This window comes from Micrasema longulum, unplaced genomic scaffold (assembly GCF_059751315.1).
Source record: "Micrasema longulum isolate JH-2025_06_02 unplaced genomic scaffold, ASM5975131v1 h1tg001339l, whole genome shotgun sequence".
Taxonomy (NCBI): domain Eukaryota; kingdom Metazoa; phylum Arthropoda; class Insecta; order Trichoptera; family Brachycentridae; genus Micrasema; species Micrasema longulum.
In genome coordinates, this window is record NW_028278525.1 from 71887 (window position 1) to 85707 (window position 13821).

The 13821-nt window shown below is 33.8% G+C and overlaps 1 protein-coding gene across 1 annotated transcript; it reads left to right on the top strand.

Annotated features, from left to right (window-relative positions):
- Positions 1-200: 200 nt before the first annotated feature.
- Positions 201-12903, top strand: LOC148275816 (tetratricopeptide repeat protein 39C-like). The gene is made up of 7 exons (XM_088235157.1): positions 201-386; positions 3712-3877; positions 6721-6796; positions 8271-8479; positions 9525-9702; positions 10259-10542; positions 12418-12903. The coding sequence occupies exons 1-7, from the start codon at positions 217-219 to the stop codon at positions 12550-12552; spliced, it is 1218 nt and encodes a 405-aa protein (XP_088091283.1). The 5' UTR covers positions 201-216; the 3' UTR covers positions 12553-12903.
- Positions 12904-13821: the final 918 nt, after the last annotated feature.

Consider the following 13821-nt stretch of genomic DNA (forward strand, 5'->3'; position numbering starts at 1 on the left):
GATTAAAGGTCCGAGGTTTGAATTCCACTTTACCACAAGGTTATTCCCACTTTAGTATAATAAATTGGGTTTATTATTTTCGGATAAAACAGATTTCTACAAAACTGGTATCGCACACTGACATACAATATTCTCATCCGAGAATTACAATAGTTCTATTATAAAAGTCAGTGTTTTATTTTTAGTGGTATAGACCCGGAGGCGGTAGCGCGTCTCATGTCCGCCGTATCGTTTGGCTATGGGATATTCAAGCTGTGCGTGTCTCTCGCGCCCCCCATCCTGCTCCGCTGGGCCAACATGCTGGGCTTCCAGGGGGACCAGAACTCCGCCATACAGTGCCTTAACTACTCGCGCAGGGGAGCCGACATGCGAGCGCCACTTGCCTCGTAAGTCCATGTGTATAAGACACTCACGTATTATATTGATAATTTAAGTTTGCAAGTGAAAATTCTTGATGGAAGTTCATTGTAATTTATTATAAAAATAAAACACGAGTGATACTTTAATCCACAAATTTGGAATATCCAGTGACCGGTTTCATCGCTTTCGCGACATCTTCGAGACTGGTATCTTTATTAAAAAGTTAAATGTATTTATACAGAACGGAGGTAAGGATAGATAATTCAAAGTTATATGTAAGTAAATTAAATAAAGTTATTTTTATCTTAAGGATCATTATCAACAAATTTTCTATGGGTTAACTAATGAATGTATATATTGCTATTTTAATGAGTTTAAGTATTTTATTTTATTTTTGGTGTCTCATCCTTCGTGAGTGTGGTTTTGTAAATAATGATTTCTGAAAAACAAAGGGTAAAAAGTCATTAGTAAAATTGTATTACAATGGGTAAAGTAATGGAGAATGCACATGTGTTATCTGTGTAACTAACAGATCCTTAAGATAAAAATAACTTTATTTAATTTACTTACATATAACTTTGAATTATGTATCCTTACCTCTGTTCTGTATAAATACATTTAACTTTTTAATAAAGATACCTGTCGCGAAAGCGATGAAACCGGTCACTGGATATTCCAAATTTGTGGATTAAAGTAGAACTCGTGTTTTATTTATATAATAAAATATATTATATTGATTGTTGATAAATTTTAATCACTACAGAACACACGCAATCGGTTTGTATTTGGACTTAGGAAACATGACCACTGACCACATATCTCATTACCATTGGTTGCTGAAATACCTCAATATTAACATATAACGATAGAGGTAAAGAACATTTAAGAGAAGGGAATATACGTATCAGAGGTCCGAGATTTGATCCCCACTGTACCCCAACTTGATTTCTATTTTCTAATAGTAAATTATTTACAACTCGTTGAAACTGGCCATCAAAATTGAAATATTTGGGTAAATTATAAGATCAGTGTTTTGAGTATGTCCAAATGCTTGCAGACTGGCTGGATTTTCACCCCTTAGGGAGTTGTTCATATTTAAATTTGTTGCAACAGAGAGGACCCTGTAAATGCCTAGACTCCCATATTCTTTCTCAAAAATGTTTTCCCTCTCTGTTGCAACAAATTTAAATATGAACAACTAACTAGGGAGAAAATCCAGCCAGTCTGCAAGCATTTGGACATACTCAAAACATTGTTGAATTAACTACCTGGTAAAAGAAGAAGTTTGAAAAATTGTTTTCAGGAGTGGCCTAGTAGGTGAATTGGTTCAGCCGAATGAATCTCACCCACATGATGAAGGTTTCAGCTCTTTTACTTCACAAAAGTCAACAGATGGAAGAGTTAAGGAAATGTGGATGTTCAAGCTTCAAGCATAGGCGGAATGGTGAATGTTACACAGTGTAAAATGGCCACTTAAACCAGCCAATAACAGGTCATAAGCCCTGTAAATGCCCAGATTCCCATATCCCTTCTCAAAAATACTTTCCCTCTATTGCAACGAATTAAAATTATAAGAATGTTAATATTTATTTTTCCTCTTTTTAAATAAATGTCAGGACAACTCACCGACGAAAATTAGTGACGTCACATTTAAAAATTACAAAAATTCGAATTACGAAAAATTTTGAAGAGTTTGATAGTCGTCTATTACAAAAATATGTACATATATTTAAAAAATATATATATATTTTTAGATTTTTTAGTAAGATGTGTATATGCAAGAATCAAATTTTTATTTGAAATGAATCTTGTTTATTGTGTGTGCAGACAATTGGTAGAATTCCATATTAAATTTGGTAATGTATCCAAAATAAAACATGTTTATTGGATTTTATTTCTATTTTTTTAATATACAAAATGGTATTTTGTGACGCATTTTGCATTGTTAGGAAATTTTCAAACTTATGTAGGTACTTAGATATTTACAAAGTTTCTTTATATACTAAAAATAATTGCTGTTAAATGATTGAGGAAATCTATACAAGCCAAGATAAGTAAAGTAATTTAAAATCAATTAGGGTAAACTGAGTATATTTTATTAGGGACATTGGGGAAAGCCTTCCATTATTTAAAAATATTTGTTAGGGTTTCATTTTAAAATAAATATATTTATTATAATACGTAGTTTGATGTTAAAATTGATTTTATTTTGATAAAATATAGTTGAAACTATACATTACAAACATATATTCAATACGTACATATTATAAAAAAGAAAAAATACATGAAAGAGACTTATGCCAAAGTAGTAGGAGAATCCTGCTCCGGAAAACCCCTTCGGATACATGGAACAGATCAATATCCAGAGAGATGCTGTTCAGCATAGCGGTAGCCCTTCCAACAGGCATAACCATAGGCATGTTGGTCCTGAATATCGGAATATGAAACAATCTATGCTGACGCTGTCTTAGGTAATTATCAGAAACATACAAACCAATGCTCATCATAGAATTATCGATCATACCGCGCAACAATCGATAAAAATGTGTAGTGAAATACACATTCCTTCTAGTCTCTAAACTGTTGTAGCCAAGCATACCCTGGAGAAACTCGGTCGGGTAGAGCCGAGGATAATACTCGCACTCTCTCATGTAGAGATATCTCAGAAACTTCTTTTGGATTTTCTCTATCATAAGATAGTACTTCAGTTCATGTGGCCTCTAAATCATCGAGTCTACTTCTCAGTATGCGGGTATTTTTGAAAACCCTGGCAGTACGCAGAACAAATCCTAACATCTTCAATGCATTACCACTGATTGTCTCTATGTGTTCATGAAATGTCAGGGTGCTCACAAATCTAACGTCCAGATCCTTAACATTCGATGTTCGTATCAGATTCTGGTAGATACGAGTAACTAAGATTTATGTTCAATGTCAACTAAGGTAAAAACTTTTTTTTTTTAAAAAAAGAAATATTTGCGTTCTTATGATTTACCCAAATATTTAATTTTGAGGGCCATTTTCAACGAGTTGTAAATAACTCACTATTAGAAAATGGGAATCAAGTTGGGGTAAAGTGGGATTCGAACCACAGACCTTTGGTCCGTGAGTCCGAGACACTAGCCACAGGACCACTACCCGATTAATACATTCAGATTTTATAAAATTATTTCATCATTTAATTTAATTGAGTGGGAACATAACAAGTTTTTTATGTATTGAGTAGGTATATAATAATAAGTTCACAAATTTACAATAATAAAATTACAATTACATAAATATTTTTAGCTTACAATTAAAATCCAATAAACGTGTTGGATACCAAATGAATCTTGTTGTTCGTTTTTCCAGATTAACTTTGCTATGGTACCACACCATAGTTCGTCCGTTTTTCAACCTAGATGGTGCTGTATCCGCATCGGGGGTGGAGGAAGCAACTCTCATTTTGGAAGAGGAGATAGAATTTCAAAATTCAGCCTTATTTCTATTCTTCAAAGGACGAGTTGAGAGAATCAAGGTGAATATGGAACGGTATAAATAGTTATTAAATAAAAAAATATTATATTATTACAACAGAGATGAAGAACATTTAAGATAAGGTAATATGGAAGTCTAGGCATCTACAGGGCTTATGACCTGTCAATGGCTGGTTTAAGTGGCCACTTTACACACTGTGTAACATTCACCATTCTGCCTATATTTGAACATCCATATTCCTTCAATTCTTTCATCTGTTGATGTTTGTGAAGTTAAAGAGCTGAAACCTTTATTTATGCGGGTGAGATTCATCTAATTGAATTATTTCACCTACATACTAGGCAACGCCTGAAAATATTATTTTTTCAATTTCTATACTTCTTCATGGACCAGGTAATTTATCAACAATATTTTGAGTTTTGGAAATTGGACATGTTCTTCATCTCTGTTGTAATATTTTAATATAAACAGCTCCCCAGGGAGTTGAATCCAGTCCTTGTCTACAAAAATTTGGACAAACTCAAAATATTGTTAAAAAATATTTGTATATACAGGTGGCCGGAGAAGTGACGTCCAAAGGTAAAATGTAGGTGCCTCATATTGAAGGCTATCCGAATCACCCCCATGTATGTTCTGCAATTTTGCATAGTTTTCGAGTTATGATTTTTTCAATGGGTTTTTGAGAATTTTCGACTTGATCAGTTTTTAATTTCTGGAAGGTTTTTTTCAGGTTTTTTTTTGTACCGCATTCTTTTTAAATTGTACTTTCACGCATAAAATCATCAGCTTCGTCACATTAATAGAAGCTACGAAAAATTGACCTCAAATGCAAATTTTAAGTTCGAGTCAGACTAGAACTTTTACCTCAAAATTAAAAATCTAAAAAGGCAATTCCTTAGTTTCTGAGTAACTTTAAAAACTGCGCTGCACTCTATGCTTTTATAATAATACAAAAAAGTAGTACTTAATTAGCTGAAATCAGCCTTCAAAGATACTGAGGTGGAAAATTCCTCAGTCATTTTTGTGTTTACTGCTACTCGTGCTTCCATTTTATCTCTTACAGTTATTTTTTGTTAGTTTACACTCTTTCTATCATAATTATCCTTGGGAAGTTTTCACCTAAATATATAAAAATGCTAGTGTCGCAAGGAGGTACAAGGTTCGCTCCCCGCTCTACCACAACTTAGTTTCCATTTTCTAATAGTGAGTTATTTACAACTCGTTGATGAGGCGGCCTCCGTGGTGTAGTGGTCAAGACGCTTGACTCACGCACGGAAGGTTCCGGGTTCGATTCCCGGTGAGAACACAAAAATTAAAATGTGATTTTTCTCAAGCCTGGGTGCTCTGTGATGTAATTCACCACTGTAATTAGGCCTCCTGGCCTGTTGTGGTGCAAAAAAAAAATGTATTAAAAAAAAAATGTATTAAATGGCCCCCAAAATTGAAATATTTGGGATTTACCAAGAACGCAAATATTTATTTTTAAAAAAAGATACTCGCATCACTCTCCATTGTTACTCACCTCAGTTCTACTTATCTTTTTTTTAAAGCAAGTATTTTTATTCCTTTACATATTCATACATCATTATCTATTATTACTTATCCCATTTTCTACTTATGTTTTTTTTTTTTTAATTAGGTACTGTTTTTCCTTTACATATTTATACATCTTTATCCATTATTACTCATCCCATTTTCTACTTGTTTTTTTTTTTTTAATTGGGTACTGTTTTTCCTTTACATATTCATACATCTTTATCCATTATTACTCATCCCATTTTCTACTTATGTTTTTTTTTTTAAATTAGGTACTGTTTTTCCTTTACATATTCATACATCTTTATCCATTATTACTCATCCCATTTTCTACTTATGTTTTTTTTTTAAATTAGGTACTGTTTTTCCTTTACATATTCATACATCTTTATCCATTATTACTCATCCCATTTTCTACTTGTTTTTTTTTTTTTAATTAGGTACTGTTTTTCCTTTACATATTCATACATCTTTATCCATTATTACTCATCCCATTTTCTACTTATGTTTTTTTTAGTTTAAGGATATTTTCATACTCAAGAATAGGCCTCATCCATTATGCGATTTTTATTATTATTATCGATAGTTAATTTGTTATTTTTAATTGTTTCCGGTATTATTTCATTCTACAGTTTATTATTTGTGTCCTTTTTATGTATTTTTCAATAAATAGTGAATGTGAATACATAAATCATATTTATTTATTTAATAAACTCCCAAAGGGCTCTTACAATATTTGGTTAAGAAGTACATCAAGTACAATTGGCACAAAATTTAATCGGTATTATTTTACTAATATGTTAATTATAAAAAAAGAAAACGGAAATAAGTAAAGATGAATACAAATCAAAAAGATGAGAATTGAGGGGATGGCCATTCAATGGAAAGGATAGCTAATTTGATAGCAGCAGGAGTGGTGTGGAGCTAGTCCAACAGCTCAGCATAATTATTAGCTGTTCTGTGGATGCTCACTAGGGGCGGATAGAATGCTGGGTGAAGTTTGTCCTATTGTACTCACACTGGAACATGTGTCGGAGTCTGGTGGTCCTTGTGGGTACACGGAAGTTAATCGGGGACAGTAATTTTAGGCAATTTATTATGGTGCATATCACTTTGTGCATTAGATTGAGGTCAGCAATTGTCCTTCTGGTGGAGAGCAATGGTAACCTCAACTCAGACATCAATGTTTGGTAGCAGATTTCATTTATAGGTTTACACTTTTTGAACTAAATGTAGCGTGAAAACTTCCGCTGAACTCTTTCCGAGTTAAAAGAGTATATAAATAAATAAATAAATTCACGTGTAAAATGTGTATTTGTACATAATATAAAATATTTTAATTTTCAGCCTAATATACCCGGCGCTATTGAAGCTTACCAGCAATCTGTAACAAACGCCGCCATTCCAGATGTTAAATTTTTAGGTGACATAATTTTATACTTTTTACTTTTCCCTCTTTCCAATTGTTCCAAGAAGCTAAACTTTTAGACCTTAGAAAAATATATTGTTTTCAATGTTTAAAATATATATTTAATAACCTAAATTTATTTACAAGTAATTCAAATAGATCAAGTCAAAGAAGGAATCGTGTGTTAGAAATACCACATTGTAAAACAAGGCTTGCACAGAGACATGCATATTTTATAGGCCCAAAAATTTTTAATTCTTTTTTTACTGATAATATTTCATTGATTCCAAACTTTCAAAATTTTCCTTTTTTTTTTATTAAATTTTTTTTTTTTTTTTTAATATTTGTTTTAAAATTCCAAGGGATTTAAAGTACGACTGATCATCTTACCTTCATTTAACAAAATAAAATGATCAAAATACACTGCCCTTGATAAACCAATGCACTGTCTTTGTAATAGAGGGACCTTAAAAAATAGCGTATTTTGTGACATGCCATTCGAGTACAATTTGTGTCCAGACATTTTTTTGCTTTAAATTATCATTTGGTTGGAATCAGTTTAAGAAAATTTCAAATGCAAACAAGAGAATTCGATACAAAAATATACGAAATTTCATCCGACCCTCTCCCTGGTATCATGCCTACAAATTGTCTATCGTCTCCAATATTATCAGACTGACGATTGGCCACTGTATTGTCAATAAACATTTGTTTGAAATCAAGATTGTCATTGCATTCATCTCATGTCTTGTCAGTCTAATCCCCAGAAATAGTTTTGTGGACAGTCTTCGGTGAGAGTGCGGGCTTGCCTAGGAATGCATAGACCACGCGTTGTTTGGATGCCCCATTCGGGATGCATATCCTTTTCAATTTTATTTATTCAGATATATGTACATTACAAAATGGAATATTTTAATTCATGCATATAAAAATAATTAAAATAAAAAGGTAAAATTAGGTATATATAAAAATAAGACATAATTATACATAATATCCAGAGAATAATATGTTGAAAAAGTAAGAGAATCTTGTAACAAAAAACTCCCTCAGAGACGTGAAAAATGTCAATGTCCAAAGTAATATTGTTCAACATAGAGATAGCCCTTCCAACAGGTACAACCATTGGCAGGTCGGTCCTGTATATTGGAATGTGAAACAGTCTATGCTGACGCTGTCTAAGGTAATTATCCGGAACATAAAAGCTAATGCTCGCATAATTTCAGGGTTGTCAATAATACCGCACAACAATTGAAAGAAGTGCATAGTTAAATACACATTCCTTCTGGTCTTCAAACTGCTGTAACCGAGCATACCCTGGAGGAACTCAGTGGGATAAAGCCATCGATAATATCCGCACTCCCTCATGTAGAGAAACCGAAGAAATTTCTTCTGAACCCTCTCCACCATAAGAGTCCTTTGTACACTAATCTAAATCTTCCCGTTTGAATGTTTTTACAGTTTTAATGTGATTAAATTAATATATCACCAGGTTTACACGAAGTGGCCTGGTGCCACCTTCTGACACTGAGCTACGAGAAGGCCTACGTTTGCTTCCACCAGCTCCGGAAACACAGCAAGTGGTCGCGCAGTTTCTACGCCTACCTGTCCACCGTCACCACTGGCTCTTATGGAAACACCAAAGGGGTACTGCCGGGGAAACTAGACATCGCTCGACTGTTAGACAAGTCACCCAACAAAGTGAGTGCTCTGAAATTTCTGTCTATCGTTCCTTGAATATTTAATACTGCTAGGATCTGTGAGATTTGCAAGTATTTTACTAATAATTTGATGAATTAAATTTCTTGGATTGGTACAGTGTTTCAGCCATTGCAATATGCAGCTTGTTAATCTGTCTGCACACCGGGATTATTTTAATCGTATTCAGACTCATTCAGCCCATTTAGTTACAATAAAATATATTGTATATATTTTTTAATACAGGTACAATAGGGAAATATCGCACACTATGAATATCGATAAAAATACGTGAAATGGATTTACAAAATATTAATTGTATTTTCAAAATCTATGGATATTGCGGAAACACATTTTCATTCAAGATTTTTATATTTATACTGCTAAAAAATATGTATTGACAAAAATGCGACGTGTTTGACCTTGACCGTTGTGATGTCAAGATTCGTGACGACGTTCTGTTTAAATTTAAGCGGCCACAAACAAAAGTCAAAATTTAATCAAATCGTGACTTATTAGAGGCATGGCCAATGCAACAAACCATTTTTGCGGGAATTTGAAATGATAAATTAATAAAATAAAAATATGTTTTATGCTACTAAGCGGCACAAAAATTATTTTTTTTAATCTATAGTGTTTCATAGACCCTTATCAATTTGCAATTGTAAAAACTCTTAGAGCCCGCTGTCTCAAAAAAATACTTGCATGGCAGTGTCGGGTTTAATTAGACCCAGTTTTTAATGTCGCCTTTAAGGCACTTTTCTGGGTTTTATTTATTTTATTTTATTTCCTTTCATCACAATATGCCCTGAATCATGAAAAGACGTGTGATAAAGTTTTGTGCACAATTTTACATGATTTAGTGAAGAAAAATGATCCATTAAAAATACTTTTCACATAATCGATCGAAAATAAGTTAAAATATTTTAATAACAATTTTTAATAATTAAGAACATTTTTCTTGAAAACTGATTTTATTCATTCCGTGAGAGCTTAATACGCTCTTGCAAAAAATAAAATAATACTCACGACAATCTGTCAATTTTAGGGCGCCCAGATAGAGAAATATGTGAAAAGAAGAATGGTCAAGCTTCCGGACAAAGAAGACATGGATTCCGCATGGGTTACAGACAAGCTCCATTGGCAATTGTATTGCTTCGAAATGCTTTATCTCTGGAACACCTTCCCGAGCTGTGATACAGAAGACTTGACTACAATTATCGCCGGTAAGTTCATATGTAAAATCAATAATTGAACCACCAACTTTGTGATTTTCCGTGTCGAATTATTTTACTATGTTGATTTATTTTGTGTACTGAATCATTGTACATGAATGTAATGTGCATGAATTCCTGGACTGGCATTGGAAGTATAAGACTTCTTACCTTTCGTGTTTTGTATAAAAAATTAACCGGACACACTGCAATGAGGTAGTTCCGTGCTACTGGAAATTGGATTTAAAAAATGTTTTCTTACACGCAGTAAGAATTAGAGCATTTAATTGTATGGCCAAGTTTCTTTAAAATTCATGAAAAAATCATTTAAATTACGTCACAAGTTCTTCTAAATCAACCAATGATAGTGTTGTGAAAGAATTCCGGTTTCTGGGAAGCGAACCTACCAATCAGGACAACTAACCAAAAGAACTAGTGATGTCACGCGCGGGGTAATGAAAAAATTACAAAAATCATAGCGAACTTCCGTATTGGAGCGCTAAGCATCATTGCGTGTGGATTGGAAAACGATGAGTTATAAATAAAATAAAAAATATTTTTTTGCCAGTGTGTACTCCGAACGACGGCGCACCTTGTCTCGCCCACGAGCCTATGGTGGGCTTGGGCTGGCTGATTCACGGCGCCGCGTGTCTGGTTATGGGAAACAGAATTAGCAAGACTGGCGACGGAAGTGATGGAAGCGGCGTGTCGGATTCCTCGGCTGCGTTCTTCACGAGAGCGGTCGACGCCTTTAGGATGTGCCTCAGTACAAGGTCAACTTCCACTGATGATATTCACATTTCCGCCTTTGCGCAGTATGAGTTAGCGCTGCTTCTTTTGAGAAACGAATGTGTGAGTATTTAAAAGATATTTTTTAACCATAATGCATTTTTCATGTATAAAGGGGAAATATCACTTTTTTAAGTAATAAAGGTCTATGAAATACTGTCGAGTAAAAAAAATATTTTTTACTACTTATTAGTAGCATAAAAAATATTTTTTAATTGAATTTTGAAATCCCGCTAAAATGGTCATTGCATTGGCCACGCCGCTAATACATCACGATTCATGTTTATTTTGAACTTTGTTTGAAACCGTTTAAATTTTATGGAACATAATCACAAATCTTGACGTTTTTTTAATAATTTCTTTTTGAAGTTGTGTATGAAAACATTACTCCACAATATCCATATTGATTTTGAAAATACAATTTTAAAAATTTTAACTACATGTTACGCTACAGCAAAAAATTAAACAATGACTACTTTTATAAAAATCACTCTATCTCCTAAAATATCACTTATTTTTTAATGAAATTTTTAGTTCACACTCACCATATACTGCTTATGATAATCTAATTAAAGATAAGAATAGAAGTCAAATATATTTATAACATGACAATAAACTTTATAGGTATTAAAAAAATACAATCCGAAAATGTCACCATTCTGCTTACCAATCATATGATAAAAATGTATAAAAGGAAGACATATAATTTATCAACTCACTGACTAAAAAAATCATCTCGTGCAGAAGCTCTCATGTTTCTCATAAGAGCTGTGCAAGAGTATGTGTGTACATAAATGAAACGACAGCTTATCTTACTTTTTATAGATGTGTGTGTGTAATTTGGAACATCTTGAAGCATTAGCATTGTGGGTGTGTGTGGCGTTTTGCTTACCTGTCGGGGAGATCTGTACACGCTGTGTGTAACTTTTATACTCACAGGCGTGTGCGGGAGGTAGGATTAGGCTATCTTCCTTTTTACCTGCATCCATCCGCTCGGGGCCTCGCGTCTCTGCTGGAGCCTGCAATCGGTCCCGTTGGTACCTTATGACCTCTCGCTCAACACCCTACTACGTTCTTTTCAGAAGGTGGCGGGGAAAAGGATCCACATATATATTATCACACAAGAAATAAGAACGGCTTACTTACATGGATAACACTATTTATTTTATAAGAAACTGGCTATTTAATATGATAACACTATTTATTTTATAAGAAACTGGCGTGTAATACAAAGATATTTTATTACACATTCAATAAAATCTAACTTAATTCAAATTTATATCTAACACGTGTTTTATAGAAGACTAATTTTATGTGAGGAAGCACTGCAGTTGAATTTCGGACAAGGAGAGAAGAACGGGCCTTGAACTTCGCGCCTTTTATAGCCTTTGTTCTTGTCTCCCTCTACTTCCGGCTGGGTATCGAACCGCAGGCTGGTAACTTAACGAGCTGCGTTCGCTTGCGTGGTTTCGCTCCTCGGTAGGTCCTTGAGGATTGTCTATGACGGAGGCGCCACAGCATGAAATACTTGGAAGAAATAATTCAGTAGATCCATCTTTCCCGTCTTTAAAGTGGAGCCAGCATAGTGGATATAAAGTGTGTTAATTTAGTCCCCATATTTTTTTTTTTCCGAAACACCTTAGAACATTTCATGACAACAAGAACAAAATAATAGAGTGGCTACTCGATCAGTGAAAGCACCCCTTTCACACACCCGAAAACCGTAAGTCGTCCTATCGGTTTCGCTCATACTTATTAGGTGTACAAATAAGTTTCCGCCGTTTTTAGTAAAAAATTGGGCATTTACTGTGAAAGAACGGAACCTCGTGTTTTATTCGAAGTATTGTCTTCAAAGCTAATATGCTGCAGTTGGATTGGGTGCAGATAAGGGTGAATATAAGATGATGTAAAACATATTTTTTTGTGTTCAATTTTCAGACAAGACCGGAAGGAAAAGCTTTACTAGTGAAATCCACGACAATGTATAAAGACTTTGATTTCGAGCATCGCTTAAACGTTCGCATCAACTCTACGCTAAGGAAACTAGAAAAATATGAAGCAGAGGGAAAGTGAAAACTTTTACAAAAATATTTAAAAGGTATGTCTGCAATGAGGAACTTCAGCCCTACGGGAAATTGGATACAAAAAATGTTTTCTTATGCGGGGTAAAAATTAGAGCATTAAATTGTACTGCAAAGTTTCTTGAAAATGTACAGAAAGAATAATTAAAAATATTTTGATAAAAACGCACTACTTTAAATGACGTCACTGGTTCATGTGAATCAACCTATGATCTGAGAGCTATGGAAGATTTCCGGTCTGCTTGTCGGTTCTGGACCAATAGGAAGAACTGAATGGGAATAAGCGGAAATGAACCTCTGACGTCACACGTGGAGTTATTTCAGAAATACAAAACTTTAAAAAATCGTAGCGCCGATAATACGATATGTAAAAAATTTTTAAAATTTTTTTTGACTTAGTTTAACAGTCTATTAACGAATAAAAAATTTGAAAAAAACCGCTGAACTTCCTCATTCTGTATAAGAAAACGTCACTTCTCTTGCTGGTTGATTGGAACGCATTTAGTCACTGTATGACTATTGCTTCTAAATTATACAGGATGTTCTTTAAACCCTGTCACATCCGAAACCACGATGATCAGTATGGGCAAGAAGACATTAGCATATTTAAAAAAATATTTAGAACGGACAATTTTTTTTAAAAGAAAATATTTTTAAAAAACAAATGGTTGCGTACTTCTGCAGGGGAGAAGCGAGGGGGATGCCGCCGCGCGGTTGATCAGACTCCCCCCTCGTTTCTCCCCTGCAGAAGTAAGCAACCATTTGTTTACTTAAATATTTTATTTTTGTAAATTTTATTCGTTCTAAAAATTTATTTTAATGTGGCAATATGTCTTCTTGCTCATACTGATCATTGTGGTTTCGGATGTGACAGGGTTTAAAGAAAACCTGTATAATTATTTTTGCTTAAACAGAAATTTGAACATTTTTTTTTTAGACGAGTTGTGGTCTGGTCCTATGGTAATTTTGCAGACTCTGAATCTGGTCCGAGGTTCGAACCCCGCTCTAACCCAATTTGATACCCATTTTTCTAACACGATTATTTACGACCAACAGAAAATAACTCTCAAATTTAAATATTTGATATGATAGATTTGCGAGGATATAACCGCATCACTCTGCCTTTGTACGCATACCTCGCTTCTTCATCACTATCTGAAACAGCATGCAGCATCTACTTGTCTCTCATCTCTTGTCTCATCTCAATATATTTTTTTCTACTTCCCGTTCTTTAAAGTTTTACTCTCATTTATTTATTATA

Excerpts from the sequence above, each read along its gene's own strand:
- LOC148275816 (XM_088235157.1), top strand. The coding sequence starts at position 217 with ATGTCCGCCGTATCGTTTGGCTATGGGATATTCAAGCTGTGCGTGTCT. Across the intron at positions 3,878-6,720 it reads GACGAGTTGAGAGAATCAAG|CCTAATATACCCGGCGCTAT; the intron begins GTGAATATGGAA and ends TTTAATTTTCAG. Across the intron at positions 6,797-8,270 it reads TCCAGATGTTAAATTTTTAG|GTTTACACGAAGTGGCCTGG; the intron begins GTGACATAATTT and ends ATATATCACCAG.